The sequence below is a fragment of the Limtongia smithiae genome (assembly GCF_038497785.1).
Source record: "Limtongia smithiae strain NRRL Y-17922 unplaced genomic scaffold V1518scaffold_11, whole genome shotgun sequence".
NCBI classification, from domain to species: domain Eukaryota; kingdom Fungi; phylum Ascomycota; class Lipomycetes; order Lipomycetales; family Lipomycetaceae; genus Limtongia; species Limtongia smithiae.
In genome coordinates, this window is record NW_027117632.1 from 550,361 (window position 1) to 570,495 (window position 20,135).

General features: G+C 55.7%; 11 protein-coding genes across 11 annotated transcripts; 5 read left to right on the forward strand and 6 right to left on the reverse strand.

Annotated features, from left to right (window-relative positions):
- Positions 1-361: 361 nt before the first annotated feature.
- Positions 362-1,929, forward strand: V1518DRAFT_421440 (uncharacterized protein). The gene is made up of 2 exons (XM_066905224.1): positions 362-1,225; positions 1,278-1,929. The coding sequence occupies exons 1-2, from the start codon at positions 476-478 to the stop codon at positions 1,746-1,748; spliced, it is 1,221 nt and encodes a 406-aa protein (XP_066758001.1). The 5' UTR covers positions 362-475; the 3' UTR covers positions 1,749-1,929.
- A 214-nt stretch (positions 1,930-2,143) lies between these two features.
- On the forward strand, positions 2,144-2,884 carry V1518DRAFT_421442 (40S ribosomal protein uS15). Its single transcript, XM_066905225.1, has 2 exons — positions 2,144-2,271; positions 2,329-2,884. The coding sequence occupies exons 1-2, from the start codon at positions 2,251-2,253 to the stop codon at positions 2,761-2,763; spliced, it is 456 nt and encodes a 151-aa protein (XP_066758002.1). The 5' UTR covers positions 2,144-2,250; the 3' UTR covers positions 2,764-2,884.
- Positions 2,767-3,814, reverse strand: V1518DRAFT_421444 (Dpy-30 motif-domain-containing protein). Its single transcript, XM_066905226.1, has 2 exons — positions 3,036-3,814; positions 2,767-2,980 (listed from the first exon to the last, which is right to left on the reverse strand). Exons 1-2 carry the CDS (start codon positions 3,548-3,550, stop codon positions 2,902-2,904), a joined length of 594 nt encoding a protein of 197 aa, XP_066758003.1. The 5' UTR covers positions 3,551-3,814; the 3' UTR covers positions 2,767-2,901.
- Positions 3,815-3,891: 77 nt separating this feature from the next.
- V1518DRAFT_421447 (uncharacterized protein) lies at positions 3,892-5,170 on the forward strand. The gene has a single exon (XM_066905227.1). The coding sequence runs from the start codon at positions 3,935-3,937 to the stop codon at positions 5,072-5,074; it is 1,140 nt and encodes a 379-aa protein (XP_066758004.1). The 5' UTR covers positions 3,892-3,934; the 3' UTR covers positions 5,075-5,170.
- A 63-nt stretch (positions 5,171-5,233) lies between these two features.
- V1518DRAFT_421451 (POT family-domain-containing protein) lies at positions 5,234-7,758 on the forward strand. Its single transcript, XM_066905228.1, has 3 exons — positions 5,234-5,324; positions 5,601-5,746; positions 5,924-7,758. The coding sequence occupies exons 2-3, from the start codon at positions 5,634-5,636 to the stop codon at positions 7,710-7,712; spliced, it is 1,902 nt and encodes a 633-aa protein (XP_066758005.1). The 5' UTR covers positions 5,234-5,324; positions 5,601-5,633; the 3' UTR covers positions 7,713-7,758.
- Positions 7,759-7,792: 34 nt separating this feature from the next.
- Positions 7,793-9,966, reverse strand: V1518DRAFT_421454 (casein kinase II regulatory subunit-domain-containing protein). Its single transcript, XM_066905229.1, has 4 exons — positions 9,243-9,966; positions 8,994-9,188; positions 8,830-8,939; positions 7,793-8,773 (listed from the first exon to the last, which is right to left on the reverse strand). Exons 1-4 carry the CDS (start codon positions 9,637-9,639, stop codon positions 8,081-8,083), a joined length of 1,395 nt encoding a protein of 464 aa, XP_066758006.1. The 5' UTR covers positions 9,640-9,966; the 3' UTR covers positions 7,793-8,080.
- Positions 9,967-9,987: 21 nt separating this feature from the next.
- Positions 9,988-11,131, reverse strand: V1518DRAFT_421457 (60S ribosomal protein eL6). Its single transcript, XM_066905230.1, has 3 exons — positions 10,975-11,131; positions 10,534-10,790; positions 9,988-10,480 (listed from the first exon to the last, which is right to left on the reverse strand). The coding sequence occupies exons 1-3, from the start codon at positions 11,002-11,004 to the stop codon at positions 10,171-10,173; spliced, it is 597 nt and encodes a 198-aa protein (XP_066758007.1). The 5' UTR covers positions 11,005-11,131; the 3' UTR covers positions 9,988-10,170.
- A 95-nt stretch (positions 11,132-11,226) lies between these two features.
- On the reverse strand, positions 11,227-13,346 carry V1518DRAFT_94921 (uncharacterized protein). The gene has a single exon (XM_066906715.1). The coding sequence runs from the start codon at positions 13,016-13,018 to the stop codon at positions 11,384-11,386; it is 1,635 nt and encodes a 544-aa protein (XP_066758008.1). The 5' UTR covers positions 13,019-13,346; the 3' UTR covers positions 11,227-11,383.
- A 142-nt stretch (positions 13,347-13,488) lies between these two features.
- On the reverse strand, positions 13,489-14,091 carry V1518DRAFT_376758 (flavoprotein-like protein; the record flags this gene model as incomplete). Its single annotated transcript, XM_066901555.1, has 1 exon — positions 13,489-14,091. The coding sequence occupies one exon, from the start codon at positions 14,089-14,091 to the stop codon at positions 13,489-13,491; it is 603 nt and encodes a 200-aa protein (XP_066758009.1).
- Positions 14,092-14,549: 458 nt separating this feature from the next.
- V1518DRAFT_421461 (flavoprotein-like protein) lies at positions 14,550-15,556 on the forward strand. The gene is made up of 2 exons (XM_066905231.1): positions 14,550-14,667; positions 14,718-15,556. The coding sequence occupies exons 1-2, from the start codon at positions 14,650-14,652 to the stop codon at positions 15,303-15,305; spliced, it is 606 nt and encodes a 201-aa protein (XP_066758010.1). The 5' UTR covers positions 14,550-14,649; the 3' UTR covers positions 15,306-15,556.
- Positions 15,519-20,114, reverse strand: V1518DRAFT_421462 (SH2 domain-containing protein). The gene is made up of 3 exons (XM_066905232.1): positions 19,849-20,114; positions 19,570-19,785; positions 15,519-19,521 (listed from the first exon to the last, which is right to left on the reverse strand). Exons 1-3 carry the CDS (start codon positions 20,080-20,082, stop codon positions 15,565-15,567), a joined length of 4,407 nt encoding a protein of 1,468 aa, XP_066758011.1. The 5' UTR covers positions 20,083-20,114; the 3' UTR covers positions 15,519-15,564.
- Between the last annotated feature and the right edge of the window lie 21 nt (positions 20,115-20,135).

Sequence of the window (20,135 nt, forward strand, 5' to 3'; positions counted from 1 at the left end):
ACATGATATATCGCACGTGAGTGATTAGATGAAGTAAGCAGAGCGGGGCTTGTTACCAAGGGCTTGCGGCAGAGGCGAGCTCTGTGTTATCAGATCGAGAGCGCTTCCGGGCATAGCCCCTGAACGCGCTTCTCGAGGCCATCCCCGGACATCCGCGCCTCCGCATGGGCCCGTTCTGGCCATTCGGAACGTCGCGTCTCGCCACTACTTCCACCTCCTTGGGCGGCCCAGCGTTCAGCGTGTTTGAAGACAGCGCGAGGGCGCTTTAACCGCGCGCTCCGTCGTAACCTGAGCACCGTGCGCTCGGCGCGAAGCCCCGGTCTGGACGCAGTCGGCGGCGGAGCAGAACGCGAACGTAAAATAAGCACGTCCTTGCCGTTGCACTTTCCGGTGTTAGGCTTCTCCGCAAACTCCAGCATAAGAACGCTCTGCATCCCCAACATGCATTCCCCGACACTACACTGCAGCGGCAACCATGACCTTCGCCGCACTGTCAAAGCACCCTTTCGCCCTTCGCCCTCGCGTCGTCATCGTCGGCGGTTCCATCGGAGGCCTGTCCATTGCCAAGTTCCTCACATCCACGATCAGTGCCGATGCCAGCAAGGGCCCCATGCCTCGGATCACCGTGATCGAGCCCCGCCACGGCATTATGAACCCGATTGCCATCCCGCGGTCGCTGGTCGAGCCTGACTTTGCGAAGCACACATTCGCGACGCTGTCGAGTTTTCCAAACGACATGATCGACAACGTCGAGTACGTTCGTGGCAAGGTCGTGCACATGTCGGCCTCTGATGTAAGTGTCGAGTTTGCAGACGACTCCGCAGACACGGCCAAGATCCCATTTGATTACGCGGTACTCGCCACTGGACGTCATCGCCAGTCGTACATCATGCCCCCGGAGCCCACAAAAGAGGAGTACATCGAGGTCATGAACAGCTACGTTAATCAGATCCGCAATGCGCAGAACATCGTCATCGTCGGCGGCGGCGCGGTCGGGATTGAAATTGCAGGCGAGATCATGTACGAGTACCCGGATAAAAACGTCACTTTGCTCCACTCGCGCGCGACCTTGCCACCGGAGCCGGTCGATGCGGCGGTCGGCGAGTATATCGTGGACGCGCTTGTAAAGCTCGGTGTAAATTTGCAGCTCTCGACGCGAGCCAAGAGCGATACTGATGGCAAGGTGACTACGACAGACGGCCGCGAGTTCAAGTCAGACCTTACTGCAAGTACCACTCGTACTGACTTGCCAAGGTGATATAGCTGACAAGCTCTAGATTTGGTGCAACTCGCGCGGCAAGGCTGCGACCGGCTTCCTCGATCAGAAGACTTTCATCGATTCAATCGACGCGAACACCGGTGCCGCCAAAATCAACGACGATATGTCTCTCAAGGGCTTTCCGCATATCTTCGCCATCGGCGACGTCAACGACTTCCCGGTGATCAAGACCGCAGGAGGCGCGCACCACCAGGCCAACACCGCGACGCAGAACCTCCTACGGGCAATGGATATCAAGCGGGGGACGTACACGGAGAGCGATGCACCGGCGTCCGCGACGATGACACCATGGGGTGCGCATATGGCGCTGATCATTGGACAGGAGTTAGGCGTCATGGAGCTCACGGGACGGGGAGTCGTTTCGGGCACACCAGTGCTGGAGCACTTTGGTGGAGACATGCACACGTCAAAGATGTGGTCGGTGGTGGGAATCAAGACTGAAACTCCGCCAAAGCGACATAAGTTATAAAGAGACACTGCATAGCGCGATCTAAACGAGAATACTATTCAGATGTAAGCGCTCTGCTTCTGAAGGATCGTGGTGTAGGAAAGTGAAGAAACACAGATCAGTCGCGCCGTCAAGCAAAATGTAGTCATCGAACAAACAAACTTGCTCTAGTATTAGAGATGCCAGATAAACATATTTGAAAGGGGATCATCATGGTGTGCGTGTGTAGTAGAAAGAGGAGGACATACCATAAATTCGTGCTGATGGCGACTATGTGAATTAGGCGGCGGAAGAGAAGACGTCGAGTACAAAACCCTTGAAGTCACAATAATCACGTGGATGTAGGCGAACGTGACTGCTTTTTTCGTGTTGAACCCCAACTAGTCCTGCCCACACACATAAACCCTAACTCCGGGAGAACATCGACGCGGTCGCTTGTGCACGACGCCAGCCCATCGACTCCACCACCGACGTCCTTACCACCACCGCTCCCCGGTTTTTTCTTCAGCAACACATACTCACCATGGGCCGCATGCACAGTAAGGTATGCATACGTGGTCGTTCAGGGCAGGCAGAGTGCTCTCGCTAACTCGCTCCGTAGGGAAAGGGCATCTCGTCCTCGGCGACGCCGTACTCTCGTCATCCCCCCAGCTGGATGAAGTTGACCCCCGAGGATATTGTCGATCTCATCGTTAAGAACGCGCGCAAGGGTCTCTCCCCTTCGCAGATTGGTGTTGTCCTGCGAGACTCGCACGGTGTCCCGCAGATCAAGGTCGTCACCGGCAACAAGATCCTCCGAATCCTTAAGTCTAATGGTCTCGCCCCCGAGATCCCTGAGGACCTCTACCAACTCATCAAGAAGGCTGTCGCTGTCCGCAAGCACCTCGAGCGTAACCGCAAGGACAAGGACTCCAAGTTCAGACTTATTCTGATTGAGAGCAGAATTCACAGACTCGCGCGATACTACAAGACCGTTGGCGTCCTACCGCCAGTGTGGAAGTACGAGTCGTCGACTGCGTCCGCTTTGGTCGCGTAAGGGGAGCAACTTCGTGTTTTGTACTATCTCAATAAAAGTATCATGAATCATAATTTCATTTGTTACATAGCGGGAATCTTATATTACAGGCTGTGACATACGGCGCCAATCTAGTAAAGGTATCTATGATATAAGAGTCTACTTTGTCTCGCGCTTTGCAACGAGCTTGCTCTGCTCGATAAGGTAGTTTCCGAGTACCTCTAGGGGATTCGTGGGTCTATGAAGCTAGTCAGTAACACATAGGCACATATCCATAACATAAAAGTACGCACTGCTCGCGCGCAATCATGCGCATCCCACTGAGTAGTGTCGGCGTCACATTGTCGTTGAGATACCTCCGAAGAGGCGCGCCGCCGTGGAACGCCTTATTGACGGCCTCATACGGGGTCGGCGTAGCCGTGTGTGTTGTCGGCGTCGGCATCTGCTCATCGCGGGACTTTATACCGTCGGTGGCGGAGTCTTTGTGGTCGTCCTTGGGCTCATGCTTGACGCTGGTGTCTGTGGAGTCGTGCGACAGCTCTGACTGAACAGCTTTCGGCGTAGATGCCTCAGGCGACGCGATTATAGTACCTGCAGGACTGCTCGCGCTCTTTCCCGCCCTAACAGCCAATGCCGAAGCTTCGGTTTCTGGCTGCACTGTCACCCGCGCGGGTGTACATTCGTCCTCAGTTGTTGGTCCGCTCTCCGTGGCATTCGGATCTACAACAGCGTCGGCATCGGCGTCAGCGCCAGCGCCAGAGTCAGGCTTCTTCTGCGGAGATGACGATTGTAATTGCGTGTTATCCATCTGCACGTCTTTCGACGCGTCATTCTCTGGCGACTTGAGACGTGGTCGCTTGGCGGGGTCTGGAGGAACGCGTCAGTATGTGCAATCGTGGGGGAAGGGGCGAGTAGGACGGACGGTTTTCGTCACTCATAGTGGACAATCAAGACAACGCACGCGCCGGGGCGTGCCGGCTGTCTGATGCAAGTACACGACGCGAAGAGGAGGAAAGACAGGAGTAGAGGGCCAGGTGGAGCGGTTGCTGATTGCTGATGATGTCTATATAGGCGGACGACGGCGTGGGGAAGTCAGCACACGGGGTTCGTGGACTATCAACATGCGCTTCTCCAACCCTCCGCAGGCTCGATCACCATTGCACTCTCCCTCCTCTCCAACCGCGCCAGCACGATGTCACGCCGTAGTGCGTACCAGTCGCAGCCGGTAATCACCATCCTGCCACCCCGCAAGGGGCAGGCCAGCATCTCGACCTACAGTGCGCGCATGCGCACGGGGGTGACCGCTCTCCTCGTACCCCAGGGTGCGCTCATCTCCACCGGCGGTACGCTTCCACGCGCCGCAAAGCGCAACTATGCCGAGACCGACGACGATTTTGATGACGACCGGCGATATGATGAGGATTTTAGTGCCGGCGGGTCTGGTGCGGGTGGGAACGGCACACCGGCGCCGGTAGCGATCAAGAGCAGGCCCGCGATCATGACGAATCACGTTTACCACACAGAAGAGCAGCTCGAGGCCGCAGCAGAGTTGCCTGAGACGCTCATCCCCATTCGCATCAACCTCGACATGGGCTCCTACCGCCTCTCAGATTTCTTCCTGTGGAACCTCTCCGAGCGGCTCACTACCCCGGAACAGTTCTCCCAGATTATGTGCATCGACCTCGACATCCCTCCCAATGTCTACGGACCTCAGATCGCACAGGCCATTCGCACGCAGATCGAGGAGTACGCGCCCGTCGCGACGATCGACCTGCCTCCGGGCATCCAGAACGTCATCGTCCAACTCAGTTTACATCTCGCGAAGCACTTGTACGAGGACAAGTTTGAATGGGACCTCGCCTCCGGTGGACGCACTATCGTCAACGAGGACGACAACACAAGCGACATCATCGACGAAAGTGGCTTCTCGTTCACACCTGAGCAGTTCGCAAAGACTGTCGTCAAGGACATGGGCCTCTCCGGCGAGTTCTACCCTGCTATCGCCCACTCCATCTACGAAGTTCTCATTCGCCTGAAAAAGGAAGCATGCGAGGGCCACTTGTCTACGGAGGTCGACAACGACGCCGCATACGGTGCCGAATCTGGCTGGCGCGTCGACCAAGAAGGACTGGGTGCAGAGTGGGCCCCTACGGTTGAGGAGCTCACGCAGGAGGAAATCGAGCGACGTGAGGTCGAGCGTGAGCGCAATATCCGGCGGCTACGGCGCGAGACGGCGAAATTTGGGGATGTTGGTGGCCGGGACAGCGGGCGGGATGATGGTGCTGGGTTCTTTGGCAGTAAGAAGCGGCGGAGGAAAACAACCATGTTTTAAGATGTTGTACTATATGAGTAGAGCTGTATGTTAGGTGTTCATATAGGAGTTTTACAGTAAAGATTTGGTTTCCGCGCGGAACTGTTCAAAGCCTGAGTGAATGGGGCAGTCAGCGCGACCACAAAGCCCTCGACTTCTCCAGTTTGATGTCTGGGGACCGTCGCGGCCGGCAGCCATCGGGGCAAAGCATACGACCAAGTCTCCACCTCCCGGCGCGTCTCTTTCGCAGTCGTTAGACGTTGTTTTCTCTGTAAGTGTTCTCTGGACGGGTGTGCTGTGCTGTAGTCTGGAGTGCCTGCTGTTCTTGCTGCTACTACGATTGCACCACTGCCGTGGGCCGCTCGTCTCGCCGATACATTTCACCACGTCAGTTGTGCTTCAAGCCTAATCGCGACTGCCATTATGCCATAAGACCCTGCATGAAATTGATATCCTCATATTCCCTGGCACGGATACCTATGACCCGCGTCGCCTCCGGCAGCACACTCACGATATCGCTATGTCTCGCTAATTATGACAATCTTAGAGAGCCCAGCTCCCCCTCCCCTCCCACATCACAATGGCGGGCCGTATGGTCCGCCCTTCTGCAGCGGGATACTTACCTATTCCGGCCGACGATATCGCGGCAGATGAGCGTGCGTCAAATTTAGACACCTTCTTCATATCAAGGACGTAAGTCGCACCTTTCTATGTATCGCATGCAATCGCAGGCCTATTGCCAGTGATGCGATTTGTGCGCCAGACACAATCGCATCTGCGCGAGCACTATTAGATCTCATCCGCTGTCTTCATTCCCCTCTCTTCATCTCTCGATTCTCTCACCTCGATGGCTGACCTTAACGAAAAAAGAACCCAATCAAGTTCCACCGAGCCTGAGGAAGTCGACCCCCTCTCTTCCGTCGCCGCTGTCGAGCACAGATACGCTGACACTTCCAAGTCACTTGCCACTGAGGACAAGCACAGTGACTCCGCATCCTCCTCGTGCACCCCCTCCGTATCTATGCGTGGCACCGTGGAAGACGACGAAGATATCTCCGAGCTGGAGCTGCGCACGCTAAGGGTCGTCAGCGACAAGCTTCCTCTGGCAGCATGGCTTGTAGCCGTAGTCGAGTTGTGCGAGCGATTCACCTACTACGGCCTCACCGGTCCATTCATGAACTACATGCAATATCCCGCTGGCGGTCTCCGCCCCGGTGCCATCGGACTCGGCCAGGCAAAGGCATCCGCGCTGAATTACTTTTTCCAGTTCTGGTGCTATGTGACCCCAATCATGGGCGCGATCATTGCAGATCAGTACTGGGGCAAGTACCGCACGATTTTCCTGTTTGCGCTGATGTATGTGACGGGCTTGTTGATCCTCGTGACCACCTCTATTCCGATGGCGATCGCGAACGGCGCGTCTTTAGGCGGCTTAATCGTCGCCATGATCATCATTGGTCTCGGTACCGGCGGCATCAAGGCGAACGTCTCCCCACTGATTGCAGAGCAGTACACGCGGACCAAGAAGTTCATCCGCACCCTCAAGAGCGGTGAGCGCGTGATTGTGGATCCCGCGGTGACGATTCAGTCATTGTTCATGGTGTTTTACATGTGCATCAACATCGGTTCGCTGTCTGCGATTGCAACCACTGAGCTCGAGCTCCAGGTAGGCTTCTGGGCTGCGTACCTGCTGCCGTTCCTATTCTTCTTCTTTGCTATCGCGACGCTGGTATTCGGATCATCGTACTACGTCAAGAAAGCTCCCTCCGGCTCTGTCATACCGCACGCATTCAAGATCGTCTGCATCGGCGCTGCCTCGCGCTCCTTCGCGCCGGCAAAGCCTTCCGTCCGCGCCGATGCCGGTTTGCCGCCCGTGCCGTGGACCGAGAACTTTGTCGATGAAGTCTCACGCGCGCTCGACGCGTGCAAGGTGTTTGTGTTCTACCCGATCTACTGGCTCGTGTACGGCCAGATGGTGAACAATTTTATTTCTCAGGCCGGTCAAATGGACACGCACGGCATCCCTAACGACATCATGCAGAACATCGATCCGATCGGAATCATCGTGTTCATCCCCATCTGTGACTCGTTGCTATACCCCTTTCTGCGCCGCATCGGCATTCCGTTCCGGCCTATCTCGCGCATCTTTATGGGTTTCATGTTCGCCGCCGTCGCGATGGCGTATGCGGCTGTCTTGCAGAACATGATCTACAGCGTCGGCCCGTGCTACGACCACCCTCTCGCGTGCGATGCGAGTGAAGGCGGAACGATTCCGAACCAGATTCACGTCGCGATGCAGACGCCCGCGTACATCTTTATTGCACTTTCTGAGATCTTCGCCTCCGTCACTGGTCTCGAATTCGCATATATGAAGGCGCCGGCGTCCATGAAGTCGTTCGTCATGTCGGTCTTCCTCCTCACCAATGCGTTCGGTGCGGCGCTTGGCATAGCTATCTCGCCCACTGCCAAGGACCCGGATATGGTCCGTACTTACACTGGGCTCGCGGTCGTGACCACTGTCGCTGGTATCATATTCTTCGTACTCTTCCGCAAGTATAACCGCGACGACGACGAGTCGAGACTGATGGAGAGACTTGATGACGATAATTTCCAGGAGCGCGTTGTTGAGGAGCAGCAGGCCTCGCATAACCTTGCATAACCTCGCATAAGCACAATAATGGCAGTGGATAATTACGGGGAACGGGAGAGGGGGAGGGGGGGGGGGGGGGGGGGTTATTAGGTTATCTTGTGTTATGTGTTATTGGTTACAGTTGTAAATTAGTAGAGTCTCTAGAATAAATTCTGTGGACTAACATATAGTACATACTTACAAATCCACGTGCGGTCGTGAGGAAGAACAACCAGTCCAACTGAAACAACACACTGAGAGGGAGGGACAAAGCTTACATCCAGAGGTCATTACAAAACAGAAACAAACTGACAGAGTGATATAACTATGCAATGATGGCGGACGCGATGAGATAAAACAAAAAAGCGAAAACCAAAGAATAGACAACAACTAAATATCTAATATGGATCTAGCTCGGTAAGATCCTTCGGCCGTTCACGCAACCACCGCATCCGCGGACCTGACTTTGCGCGTTCAGAAATGTGGAAGCCGAAAAGATGCATTTCGTAGGTATCCCATTTCCCATCCACCTCGGTTGTCGAGACTGTATCCGTAGAAGTATCCGCCGCCGATGACGACGACGCAACCACCACTGGTGCCTGTGCGGAACCAGCAGCCGGAGGTGCTGGTGGAAGTGTCGACATCGTGAGCGAGTTGACGACCGCGCTGACGGGCGGCGGAGGAGTTATCGGGGGCGTTGATATATCGATCGGCGTAGCAGATGGAATCGTAATCGGATGGGCTACTGAAGACCCCGGCATCGGTCGTCGCGTGCTAACACTACCTTCCTTGCTAGGATGCCGCCGCTCCAGCGGCAGCTCCGACGACGGCGGAATCCTCATGCCGCCGTACAACGCCGCGATATCCGTGTACGTCTTCAAAAACAAGCCTGCGAAACTCGTACCAAAATACGCGCCGTCGACTTCGTTCTCTTCCTTACCCTGTGGTGTGTACAAGTCCGCACACGACGGACAGTACAGCTTCACGGTGTCGTTGCCGGGGAGATCCGAGGTGCCGATGGGGAGAACCGGCGTTTGGTGACAGTAGTAGCGCGGGCAGGTACCGAAGTGCTGCAGATCGTATTTCTCGGCCTGCAGGTTTTGCATTAGCTTGAACAACAGTAGAAACAACGAATGCGTAAACCCACCATGATGGTCTGCCCCGCCCGCGTGAGCAAAAACCGTGCATGAATAAGCCCGTACAACTGCTCCGCTGAGTTCTCTATAATCGGCATATTCGGCAGCCGCGCAGTATCATCTATATTCTATCAGCAGCTGTGCACACCCCTTCAGTCTTTCTCAATGAACTTACCTGGATCGGGCTCAAAGTCCAAAATCATATCCAACGCCTCTTTATAATACGGCACTAGTGAACTCAAACCGGTCAGGTTGAAATCGTCCTCGATGAAGTCCTCCGAGACCTCCGCGAAGTATTCGTGACCCCGAATCGAGCAGAACGACGTAATCCATGTCTCGATTTCCGAGTGCGACGAGCCAGATTCTGTGACTATGCGTACGTTAGATTCAGCAAAACAGAATTCGGCAAATACACAAGACGTACTGTAGTATGACTCCGCCTCGTCGTCGTCGTCGTCACCTTGCTGCTGCTCCACAACCGCATGTCCATTCTCCACATGCGCAACCGCATTCGAATCCTCTTCCTCTGCCTCCTCCTGCTCCTCCTCGCCCTCTTCCTCCTCTTCCTCCTCTTCCTCCTCTTCGCCTTGTTCCTTAGCAGCACCAGTCCTCTCCCCAGCCGCCGCGGCCGCGGCAACAGGATTAAAATTCTCAACACCCTCCATTGTCGACGTCTCGCCCGCAGCCGTAGCAGCCGCGCTGCTGTTCTCGCTCATCACGATGTCGTCGTGAGCCGCGGTTGACAGCACTACCGTCGGTGTCAGACCACTGCCCGTCATTGAACTTGTAGGCACGGCTGCCGCGTTTCGTGCTTCAGCCATTATTTTTGAATTTGTTCTTCTGATATATGCTCTAGGTACCGATGCTGCTGGTGTAGTGGGTATTAGAGCGTGTATGTATGAAACCCTGATACTTCACGCTTTTCGCGTTTGCTCACGCGAATTACGGCGCGTTGCCGTGACGAAGCTATCTTAAGATCGTGGACAACTCTGCTGCACAATATAAAAAGCGATGCGTGTGCAAATGCCGTGAGAGATGCGGATCGAGGAGCAAACGGGTTGGCTTGTTCACTTGAGGTCTCCGACTTGTGTTGGATTCAGTATCGTGCGATGGCAGGGTTTGGGCTTTTCCGAATTACCACTCCTCAGACAAATACGAAACTACAAATGTTTATGAACGAGATGCTTTTGTATTTGTACAAAGACGTGCGTTCCGCCTTGAGAGACTGTCCGACTACAGTCAGACACGATGTTTTATTTTTATTACATATCATCACCACCGCATACCCATCTAAGCGCGCTATTGAAGGCACAAACCTTTAGACTGGTGTTCTGGTCAACGACAAGATGCACTTAGAACTTCATAAGGTGTGGCTTGTCACCCTTCTTCAAGCTAAAGCTGCTGGCCAGGTACTTCTTCAGCGCGGGGACCTTCTTGATCTCCGCCAGGAGGGCGCTATCAACGGCCTTCTGGTCTGCAATGCGCGACTCGCTCACGACAGTCTTCTTTTCTTTCTTCTCGCCGTCCTCACCAAAGAACTCGGCCTCGGCTTCGGTCTTAGCCTTCTTCTCATGGGCGAAGTAAGACTTGTCGAATTTGGACACGTCAACAGACTCGACGGGGACGACAGTGGATGTGCCGATCACGTAACGGGGGTTAACTCTGGGCTTTGTCAGCACGCTATTGCACAGACAAATATAATCTCGAATACACACCTCCGCAGGGGAACGCCGTTAACAGTGAACGGGCCTGAGACGAGAAGAGTACCGTCCTCAAGGGCCTTGAGTAGGACAACACGCTTGCCGCGGAATCGCCCAGCCAGAATGATGAGCACGGCGCCAGGCTTTAGTGACGAGCGGAGGGTGGCCGGCCGCGCGGTCTTGCGGGCCTTCTTGGGCGCGGGAATGTCCTCGGCGGGGTACCACTTGGAGGCCTTGGTGGCTGGTAGGACGCGCTTGCCGCCGTTCTTAGCCTGATCAGAGATATTAGCAGAGATCACAAAGGAATCAGCGCCATCGGCGTCAGCGTGCGATCAGCACTGTCGCTGAGGAGAAAGTCGAGATAGGTAGACAGTCCCTTCTTCGCATCTTCGATATTGTCCGCACGAACAGGGCTGCCGCCGCGACGGATGATAGCGCAAAACAAATATCACTTACGCCGCCAATTTCCTTGGTAACAACGCTCATTGTCGACTTGGAACTGAGTGGCGGTGAAATGCGGTGATGTTGAAGACTGGTAGTGGTATGTGGTGGGAGCAGGAAGGGTTGCTCGCGATGGATGAGGCGTGAGTAGTGAGTGCACCAAACCCGGGCCTGATGGGTACGAAATTGTCACATACTAATTTTGCGGGCGCGATGTTGTACCCGCCGTTGTTTAGGGCTCCGACAATGCCATCTAACTGATGCGTGACTGCGTTAGGGCTTTGACTTAGGGCTTGTGCGGCACAGCACACGTGATAAATGCATAAATCTAAAAACAACATTGCTCCTTCCAGCTTCCTCACGACGCGACCTAGAAACACAAAAGCAAGTAACGCATAACAGAAACACATTCCCGTCGTTGTCATCACGGGTTCTTCCGTAGCTTGAGCGTCATGTACGCTGCAATGAGCGCAGTGATCGCGCCGAGCTGCAGCGTAACTCCGATCGAGTTCACACCGGTAGGCTTCTCGTCGCCATCGCCGACTAAGTCATCGCTTTTGCCGTTATCGAGAATGGCAAACACAATGAATGACACGAATGTTGACACAAACTGCGGGACAGTGATGGATACGTTGTGAAGTCCCAAGTAGATTCCGGCCTGTTCGGAAGACTCTTCTTCGTCGCTCACCTCGGAGGAGGTCTCCACGATGTCGCTAGAGGATGAACTAGATGCCTGCGCGGGTATGCTCTCAATCACATCCGCAGCCTCGGCCGCAGATAGCGGGTCCACGGGTGGACTCGGCCTGTTCCGTGAACGCGTTTCGCTGAGTCGCTCGTTGTTGATCTCCTCGGCGGACACATCCACGCTTTGCACTGCGCTTGCGATCTCGTCGTCGTCCTTTACGCTCACAGACTGGTATCCGTTCTCGGACACTGCAGGAAGGTTGAGCTTGCGCACCTCTTCCGCCAGTAGTGAAAATGGCGCCCACGATGCCAGCGCCCATGAGAAACCGCAGAGACCGACGATGAAAGTCGCCTGGCGCACCGTACGCACGAAGATGGTGGAGAACATTGCGATCGCGTAGACAATGTGGCCCACGACCCATGCAGTGGGGAGGGTCGGACGGTAGGGGCCGATGAAATGCAGGAACTCTACGACGGGACCGGGCAGGTGCGCGTAAGTCGACTTTAGACGATGCTTGTCCGAATTGGGAGGTACTACCAGCAACGGCAGCACAAGCGAGCAGAGGAGCGTGACGATGGAGTACATAGTCAAGGCAAGCGAGCCAACACGGCCAATATCGCCGACGCGATCGCCAGAGTTCGCCAGGCCATCGGCGTCGTAGCGTACGTAAATCTCGCCAACCCACGTGGACGAATAAAACAAAAAGGTGAACCATCCGTACCATGCAAAGAGCTGCACCGTGAAGATTTGACGAATCCGCACCGGGAGGTGGAAGCCGGTGTGCAGCAGCGAGCGCAGGATGTGGTACACCGAGATCTTGCTCGCCTCCTCATTTGTGATGGTGAGCACGCGCTCCTCAACGGCCCACGCGGTGATGCCAACGCAGAGCAGTAGCGCGAATGAGGAGATGGCGCATAGGATCTTGAGCTGGTTGTTGCCAAGGAAGGGGAAATAGTTGATGAGGTTGATGAAGCCAGCGTAGTAACCCACGAGATGGCCGGCGGCGACCATGCGGCCAGCCCACGCGTTTGCAAGCTCCTGCTTGGCCTTGGGCAGCGAATCCACAATAATTGCACGACAGCAGGCTTGCGCCGCGTTGACGCTGAAATCAGCCGCAAAGACGGAGAGCACGGCGAAGACAATCGTGACGGTCGGCGCCCACTCCTCGCTGGAGACAAAGAGATCAACAAACTCGCGCGTCCAGGCCATGAGCATGAGCGAGAGTCCAACAATGACGGAGCCCACGATCATGAACGGGCGTCGGCGGCCGTACTTGGAGGTACACTTGTCCGACCAAGCGCCAACAACCGGCTGCATGATAAGGCCAGACAGCGGACCTGCAACCCACACAAAGGAGAGTAGCGACTTTGTCATACCGAGCGAGAGGAGGTATACGTTGACATAAGACTGTTCGACGCCGTGCAGCGGAGGTTAGCGAGAGCAATTAATCAGGGATGATAACAGGGCGGGTGACATATCCATGTGAACTGCAGGCCGGCGACGCAAATAGTGAGTAGGAACATGCGGGAGGATTCAGTGGAGCCGCGCACGAACGCGCGGCCGGACCACTTCATGGCGGAGGGAGGCGCCATCGGTAGAGGTGGAGCACAGCGGGCCCGCGTTCTGTGGTGATGACGGTATCGACGATGAGACGCGGAGTTTTTATCGAGAGAGCGCATTGGCCGCCACCTGTCAGCAAACGGGGCTTGTGGGCAAAAACTCAATTCAACCCTGACCCTATGGGCTACCCGGCCTCGGAAGCACGGCGCTGCAACGTAGGGACAGGGTTTGCATATTGTGGCACATCATGCATTCATACAATCACGACAGACTACTGAACTCGTCTAATAGAGCTTCTCGATGTACTTGTAGAAGGACTCGCCCTGGACGTTGGCGATCTTCTTCTCAAGCTCGGTGACAGCGCGGGAGCCGTCGGCGCCGGCGTAGGTGCCGGCGCCCCAGGAGGAGCCGCCATGAAATTCCTCGAAGGAGGACTGCTCGGCGGCGGCGCGGTAGCCCAGGGGCACATAGGTAATGCCGTGGTGCGCGAGCACGGTCAGCGAGCTGAAGACGGTGGTCTCCTGGCCGCCCTGAGGGGTGCCTGTGGAGACGAAGAAACCGGCGGTCTTGCCGATGAGCGCGCCCTTGGCCCAGAGGCCGCCCGTGCCGTCCCAGAAGGACTTCCACTGCGAAGGGAAGGTGCCGTAGCGAGTAGGCACTCCGAAGAGGTAGGCGTCGTGGTTGGCAAGGGTGTCCATGTCGGCGATCGGATAGTCGGGCTTCGGGGGGGCGTGGAGGATCGACAGGATCTCAGAGGGGAGGGTCTCGGGGACCTGGAAGATAGTGGCCTTGCCGCCGGCCGACTCGACGCCGACCTTGACGGCCTCAGCAAGGGTGCTGATGTGGCCGTACATGGAGTAGATGATGATGGCAACGCGGGGAGACATTGTGAACGGTTCTGCGGGGCGGTAGCAGGTCAGTTGTGGTGGCGGGTTAGTGGTATGTTGGCCGGCGTGGGTGGGCAGTGGTTATATACGGCGCGGCCACTAGGGCCCTGTGAAGCCCGGGCCTGGGTAGCGCAGCCTCAGCAGTGAATAATCCTCCGTAAGCCACACGAGTAAACACATTCCCGTGGTTCCGCACCCACGCGTTCCGGCACCTGCCCAATCCGGCGTGTCGCTTCCCATTTCGGCAGTTCCCGTGCCCATGCGGTTGCCGTAGCAACGGCGTCACTTTCCGCCTTGGTCCGCGCGGTCGTTTGTCACAGCACGTAAGCCGAAGTCAGCGCGGCAAGTGACTAAGCGTGACAAACCACACAAGCCCCTCGCTTAACGGCCCGTGCGTGCGGCGTTTGTCTCGCGCTGCCACTGCGATCGCCAGTCGCGTAGCAACGCACCTTCTATAACTTCCCCCGGCCCCGCCGTTACTTACGTCTCCTCCACCGGTCTCGTTTACTGCCGCTCTCTATAGTTCTCAGCCGCTCTCTACGCCGCCACATATCCGCAATGGCCCCCAAGATCGCTGTATGTCTCTCTCTGTTGAGGATTACCCCGCATTGACTAAAAACTTCCAGATCATCCTCTACTCAATGTATGGACACATCGTACAGATGGCCGAGGCCGAGAAGGCCGGGATCGAGAAGGCCGGTGGCACGGTCGACATCTATCAGGTCCCCGAGACCCTCTCTGAGGAGGTCCTCGCCAAGATGTACGCGGCTCCCAAGCCCGCCTACCCCGTCGCTAGCGCGGACACCCTCACCGAGTACGACGGCTTCCTCTTCGGTGTTCCCACCCGCTACGGCAACTTCCCCGCCCAGTGGAAGGCATTCTGGGACCACACCGGTGGCCTCTGGGCAAAGGGCGCGCTCACTGGCAAGTACGTTGGCCAGTTTGTCTCCACCGCCTCCCCCGGCGGCGGCCAGGAGATCACCTTCGCCAATGCCATGTCGACCTACGTCCACCACGGCATGATCTTCGTGCCCCTGGGTTACTCCCCGGCTTTCGCCCAGCTCACCAATCTCTCCGAAGTTCACGGCTCCTCTCCCTGGGGCGCTGGCACTTTCTCCGCTGGTGATGGCTCCCGTCAGCCCTCCGATCTCGAGAAGGAGATCGCCTCTCTCCAGGGCGAGGCTTTCTACAACACCGTCGCCAAGGCATATTGACTACATGAAAGCAAAATCGCTGCTCGTGTAGAGGCCACCGCCGCTGCAGAGTCCGCTCCGATAGAGCCCGCCGTCGAGGCTGAAGTGTCTAAGCCTGTTCCTGCCTCTGCTACCGCCGTCCCCGCCCCTACTCCTGCCGCCGACAGCCCCAAGAAGGACTCTACCTGCTGCATTGTGGCATAGGCGTCTTTCTCCTTGTTTGCTTGTATACTATTTGGAATTGTAATAAAATCTGTAATTTTCACTTCCTATTATACACTCACCGCCGTCCATGCATCATCCGCGCCTGATACATCGTCTTGAACCCATTGCATAGCTCCTGCACACTCGGATACACCGCCTTGTTTAGCATGTACCCGTTTGGAATCACCTTCACAGGCCATACTCCCAGCTTCGCGTTCTGGCCCGCCTTAAAGCACAAATCAAAGTACCCTGTGTTCTTCGTGTTCAAGCAGAACGCATAGCTCGATCGCCGCGGGTTCGCTTCCGTGTATGTGTTCAGCCACTTCTCCACGTCGCGCACGCTGCCCCGCTGGAACTTGTCCGAGTTCATCATCTCGTCTACCTTGCGCGCCATCGCCTGCACATGCATGAAAATCAGCTCGTCCAGATCAGAGTACTTGTTGTCCCCGATCTTGAGCACCTTGCCCAGCGTGTAATCATTCTCCTTCTCGAGCTCCAGCACCGCAATGTGCTGGTACACGCCCTCCGCAACCTTCCATGTAATCGCGATGTGATCCGACCCCATTGACGAAGGCCGAATAACCAAATCTCCTCGTTGCATGGGCGCCAGGTATTCCTCGGCCTGTTTCGCATTAAACGGCTTAAACAGTCGATGCTTGATAACACGTATCCCGCGCTTCTCTTCCTCATCGTGCTTCTCATCAAACTTGACGCGATCCCGCTCTGCCTCTGCCGCGTCCCACTTATCCGTGATCCGCGCCCAGTCCACAGCATGCTCAAATGGTAACACCGGATGCTTCAGCGCCTCGTCCACTTCCTCCTCAATCAAACTTAAATCCGCCTGGAACGTGCCGTAGTTCACATTCTTGATCACCGCCCGCACCGTCTGTCCATAGTAAAACATAGCAGCCGGGTACGGCATATCCGTGCGACTCGTCATGTCCATCACATTTACGTTACCGTCAATCCCACACGACAGCTTCGCAATCAAAAACCTGTCTGCGACCTTGCGAATATTCGCCGACACAACCATGCCCTGCGCCAGCGTCCGTGGTGTCTCGCCTGTAAGCATCGTGAACACCTCTTCCTCTGTCAACAGCTTGAACGGCTTCCGCTGCTCAAAGTAATGGTGCTGCAGCTCGTCTTTGATGATCTCCAGCGTCGCGCGCTTGCGCTGGTTGAAGTTCTTCAACAACTCCTCCGCGTACTCCTCCAAAATCAGCTCGTTCAACTTCTCGGGATCGTCCTCCATAAGCTGTGCAACGACACCGCCCTGGCCCTCGAGGTCCACCAAATCCTCTTCATCAAGCTCCAGCGCGTCCGCCGCCATCTTCTTGGCGAGCTCGTAGTCCTCCGGGTGAATTCGCGTTGAATCAAGAATTTCCGTGGTCTCGCCACTCCGGTAAGCCGCCATCGCCGCATCCTGGTCGTCCCACGTAATCTTCAAAAACGATGCACAATTCATCAAGATCTTCACACCGCAAATCTGCTTCGTCGCGAGCTCGAAACGTGTATTCAAAAATCCACTCGAACTCGACGAGATCGCTTTCAGCATCCCTGACGCCTTGCGCGGGCCAAGTCCAGACACATACTGCAGTACGTTCGCAACATACGGCACCTTAATCGCCTCGTTGATTTCTACTCCCACCATGTTCGTGATATCAATAAACGCAGATTCGATCATATCACGCAGCAAATCTCGCGGCAGAGATGTCTGTTGCCGGTGAAATTCGATCGCAAAGATATCCTTGCCCATCGCGGCGTACTCCAGCAGCGGCGACTGCACATATCGCGCAAGCGCAATGCAATACCGGACCAAAGGTGCAAGTTCTGAAAACTCCTCAATCGCTCGCGGCGAATTCTGGTACAGTCGCGCGACTTCGTCGTTCACCCAGACCAACTCCAGCGCGCTCTCTTGCCCGCTTTCATCCTCTGGTGTCGTCAATTTCTCCTGATGAATGATCTCAAGTAGCTCCCTGTACAGTCGATTTGACGATACGCTAAATCCAGCCATGCACATGACGTCCGGCTTGCACCGTTTGACGAAATCAACCAGCTGAACCCGAAATAAGTCATCTCTCATATCTCCGAGCTTCAGCGTGTCCACGAGCCGGCCTTGGTCGTCCATGAAGATACACACCGTCGCATCCTTGATCGGATCACCCATTCCATTGGACAGCGAAATTACGCGTGGCGTAGTACCGAGTTCGAACCCAAGTGGTTTGTATGGCGCCTGGTCAAGTCGCGCCAGTAGCGCGGTACGGCACTTCTGGGCGATCTTATTCTGGCACTGGGTTCGCATGTCCTCGCGAATCTCGCCGCACATCAGTAGAAGCAACTTGCCCATGGCCTGTCGCAACACGCTCTTACGCGCCTTGTTCCACGCCTGCGCCGCCTCAGACGTATTGTCGGATAAGATATTGTCGCAAACCCGCTGAAAAAACTGGTCATACTGGTACAGCTTGAACTGAACTGTCACAAGACCCTGCGACTCGGCCTTCAAAATCTCCAAGTACGTCTCGGGATCAGAGAGGATATCGTGGATGTCTAGGTTGCGCGCAAACTTGAAATGATAAAATTCGTGCGTTTCGTCGATCGTCCTCCGACCCTTCTCCGTCGGGTGTACATTCATTCTCGCAAGCGCCCGGATAATCTTTTTGCGCAAAAAATTGCGAGTCCGCAGATCATGAAAGATTTCCTCTGCGTACATGCTCTTGGCTGACGAAAACGCCGACATCGCCGCGTCGCTGTTCGGCTCGGTCCCGTCTGCAGGCTTGATAAAATGGTCCACAAGATCTAGGGGGAAGTCGGGCGAATCTGTTGGGTTGTGTAGCTTCTCGTTCTCCTGGAAATTCACACCAAATTGCTCGGCGGTCAAGCCAAACGCACGAACGACATTGTATATCGGACCGGACCGGATGCGCTCGAACCCGGCATACCGAGAGTTGGGTCGCTTTCCGGATGCAATTAGCTCTGTGACCCCGTTCTCCTCGTTATCTTCGTCTTCGTCGTCGGAGTTGTCCTTATTTCGCCCAACATTCGCGGGCTGCGTAGAAGCAAGATCCTTAATCTTTGCAGAGTACCGAAATTGCAGGTAATCCCATAGATCTTGGTAGTCCTGTAAATTCTCCGCGTTGCTGATGTGCTGGTCAACTGAGATATCTTGCACCTTCAGCGCTGTGTACAACTTGTCGACATTGTGCTTCTTCTCAATTATTGAGTGGAACTTGATGTCGAGTTGCAGAATTTGCCATAGATCGTCTTGATCTAGCAAAAACTCCGGAGCGTACTCATCAGAAATCGGGGTCGGCGCATTCCGATTCTCCCGCTTGACGTCATACAGAATATAGTCGCGTCTGTGGTGCCAGATGAAAGGAACCTCCAGCTGTTCTTTAACGATGAAATCAAGAACCTTGTGAATCGCCTTGCTCAGCGGAGTTTCAAATTCAGGACGGCGGTCGAGAAGATCGCTCTTCTGCGCGACGATCTGTCGAATAATCCACGTTTCTTCGAGATAGCTTTCATCCTCTGTAAGTTTGTATCGAGCAAACGGCTTGCGCAAAAGCTGAAACCTCTCAGGTTCGTCTTTTGCACGGATAGCGTTATCTTCATCCGTAAGCATGCGCTCGGCAAGTTCGCTAGGCTCGAACACGTCCTTCAGCTCGGTCAGAGGTTTATCCTCATCGTACTCGTCTCCCGCTTCGGCCTCTTCGGCTTCAAGCGCCCAGTCGTACTCCTCGCCGTCGCCGAATATCTCGAAGATCTCGCCGAGCTGCTCCTGGTTCACACCGGGAATCGCCACACGGCCGCCTGAGCGCCCGCCAGACTTCGCGGCCCTGCTGGAATCCGCGGCAGCGCTGTCGGCGGCCTCGTCGTCGGACAACTCATCTTCCTCAATGAAGTCGTCAAACTCATCTAAGACGTTGCGGGGTGCAACTTTTGCAGGCATCTCTGAGGGGGACTGCTCTCTGTCCTCGTCGGCGAACATATCGGTCAGGCCGTCGTTAGCACGCTTCTGGCGCTTCGAGGCGGGCTGTGGCAATTAGCAGATTATCAATCCCAATAAACCACCAGTTCTTACAGCTTCCTCGGGCTTGCGCATGTCAATGCCAGCATTTTCCATGACAAGATCGAGATCGTCCTCATCGAGTTCGTCGTTGTTGCGGTGATGCGTTTCCTCCTCTTCGCCCGACTGCATCTCACGCCTCCTGCGCTTGCGGCGACGACGACGTCGTCGATCGCGCTCGCCATCAGACATCTCGTCCTCGTCGTCGTCAACAATGAATCCCTCGCGAACCTGGCGATGCGTCTCAGTGAATACGTCCCGCCTGCCATGCATTGGAGGTGGATCTCAGCATACCTTCGCCATCTCCTCCTCATCGTCGTCGTCGTCCTCTTCCTCGGAAGAGTCGTCCATGCTGCCTGCGTCGCTGCCATGACGGCTATTCCTACGGATCCCGTTGCCGTTGTTGCTGCCGCCGTTGCTCGTACGCTTGCCGGTGTCAGCGTCGAGCTGCTCGTCGTCGGATCCGGGCCCACTGTCATCCTCGCCGCTCCTGTCCTCCTCGGCCAGGCGATCGACGTAGCTGCTCATGATCTGCGGTGAGTCGTGGTATGATACCGGCGAGAGGGAGGATGGCAAGAATG

What these genes read in the sequence shown, in the direction of transcription:
- V1518DRAFT_421451 (XM_066905228.1), top strand. Translation starts at nt 5,634, where the DNA reads ATGGCGGGCCGTATGGTCCGCCCTTCTGCAGCGGGATACTTACCTATT. An exon ending in ACCTTCTTCATATCAAGGAC is followed by an intron (nt 5,747 to 5,923) that starts GTAAGTCGCACC and finishes TAACGAAAAAAG; the next exon opens with AACCCAATCAAGTTCCACCG.
- V1518DRAFT_421454 (XM_066905229.1), bottom strand. Translation starts at nt 9,639, where the DNA reads ATGGCTGAAGCACGAAACGCGGCAGCCGTGCCTACAAGTTCAATGACG. An exon ending in CGAGGCGGAGTCATACTACA is followed by an intron (nt 9,189 to 9,242) that starts GTACGTCTTGTG and finishes ACGTACGCATAG; the next exon opens with TCACAGAATCTGGCTCGTCG. An exon ending in GGGCGGGGCAGACCATCATG is followed by an intron (nt 8,774 to 8,829) that starts GTGGGTTTACGC and finishes CAAAACCTGCAG; the next exon opens with GCCGAGAAATACGATCTGCA.
- V1518DRAFT_421444 (XM_066905226.1), bottom strand. Translation starts at nt 3,550, where the DNA reads ATGGATAACACGCAATTACAATCGTCATCTCCGCAGAAGAAGCCTGAC. An exon ending in CGCATGATTGCGCGCGAGCA is followed by an intron (nt 2,981 to 3,035) that starts GTGCGTACTTTT and finishes CTAGCTTCATAG; the next exon opens with ACCCACGAATCCCCTAGAGG.
- V1518DRAFT_421447 (XM_066905227.1), top strand. Translation starts at nt 3,935, where the DNA reads ATGTCACGCCGTAGTGCGTACCAGTCGCAGCCGGTAATCACCATCCTG.
- V1518DRAFT_421462 (XM_066905232.1), bottom strand. Translation starts at nt 20,082, where the DNA reads ATGAGCAGCTACGTCGATCGCCTGGCCGAGGAGGACAGGAGCGGCGAG. An exon ending in ATGAGGAGGAGATGGCGAAG is followed by an intron (nt 19,786 to 19,848) that starts GTATGCTGAGAT and finishes ACGCATCGCCAG; the next exon opens with GTTCGCGAGGGATTCATTGT. An exon ending in TGCGCAAGCCCGAGGAAGCT is followed by an intron (nt 19,522 to 19,569) that starts GTAAGAACTGGT and finishes TAATTGCCACAG; the next exon opens with CCCGCCTCGAAGCGCCAGAA.
- V1518DRAFT_94921 (XM_066906715.1), bottom strand. Translation starts at nt 13,018, where the DNA reads ATGACAAAGTCGCTACTCTCCTTTGTGTGGGTTGCAGGTCCGCTGTCT.
- V1518DRAFT_421457 (XM_066905230.1), bottom strand. Translation starts at nt 11,004, where the DNA reads ATGAGCGTTGTTACCAAGGAAATTGGCGGC. An exon ending in TTACCAAGGAAATTGGCGGC is followed by an intron (nt 10,791 to 10,974) that starts GTAAGTGATATT and finishes ATCTCTGATCAG; the next exon opens with GCTAAGAACGGCGGCAAGCG. An exon ending in AACGGCGTTCCCCTGCGGAG is followed by an intron (nt 10,481 to 10,533) that starts GTGTGTATTCGA and finishes GACAAAGCCCAG; the next exon opens with AGTTAACCCCCGTTACGTGA.
- V1518DRAFT_421442 (XM_066905225.1), top strand. Translation starts at nt 2,251, where the DNA reads ATGGGCCGCATGCACAGTAAG. An exon ending in TGGGCCGCATGCACAGTAAG is followed by an intron (nt 2,272 to 2,328) that starts GTATGCATACGT and finishes CTCGCTCCGTAG; the next exon opens with GGAAAGGGCATCTCGTCCTC.
- V1518DRAFT_421440 (XM_066905224.1), top strand. Translation starts at nt 476, where the DNA reads ATGACCTTCGCCGCACTGTCAAAGCACCCTTTCGCCCTTCGCCCTCGC. An exon ending in AGTTCAAGTCAGACCTTACT is followed by an intron (nt 1,226 to 1,277) that starts GCAAGTACCACT and finishes GACAAGCTCTAG; the next exon opens with ATTTGGTGCAACTCGCGCGG.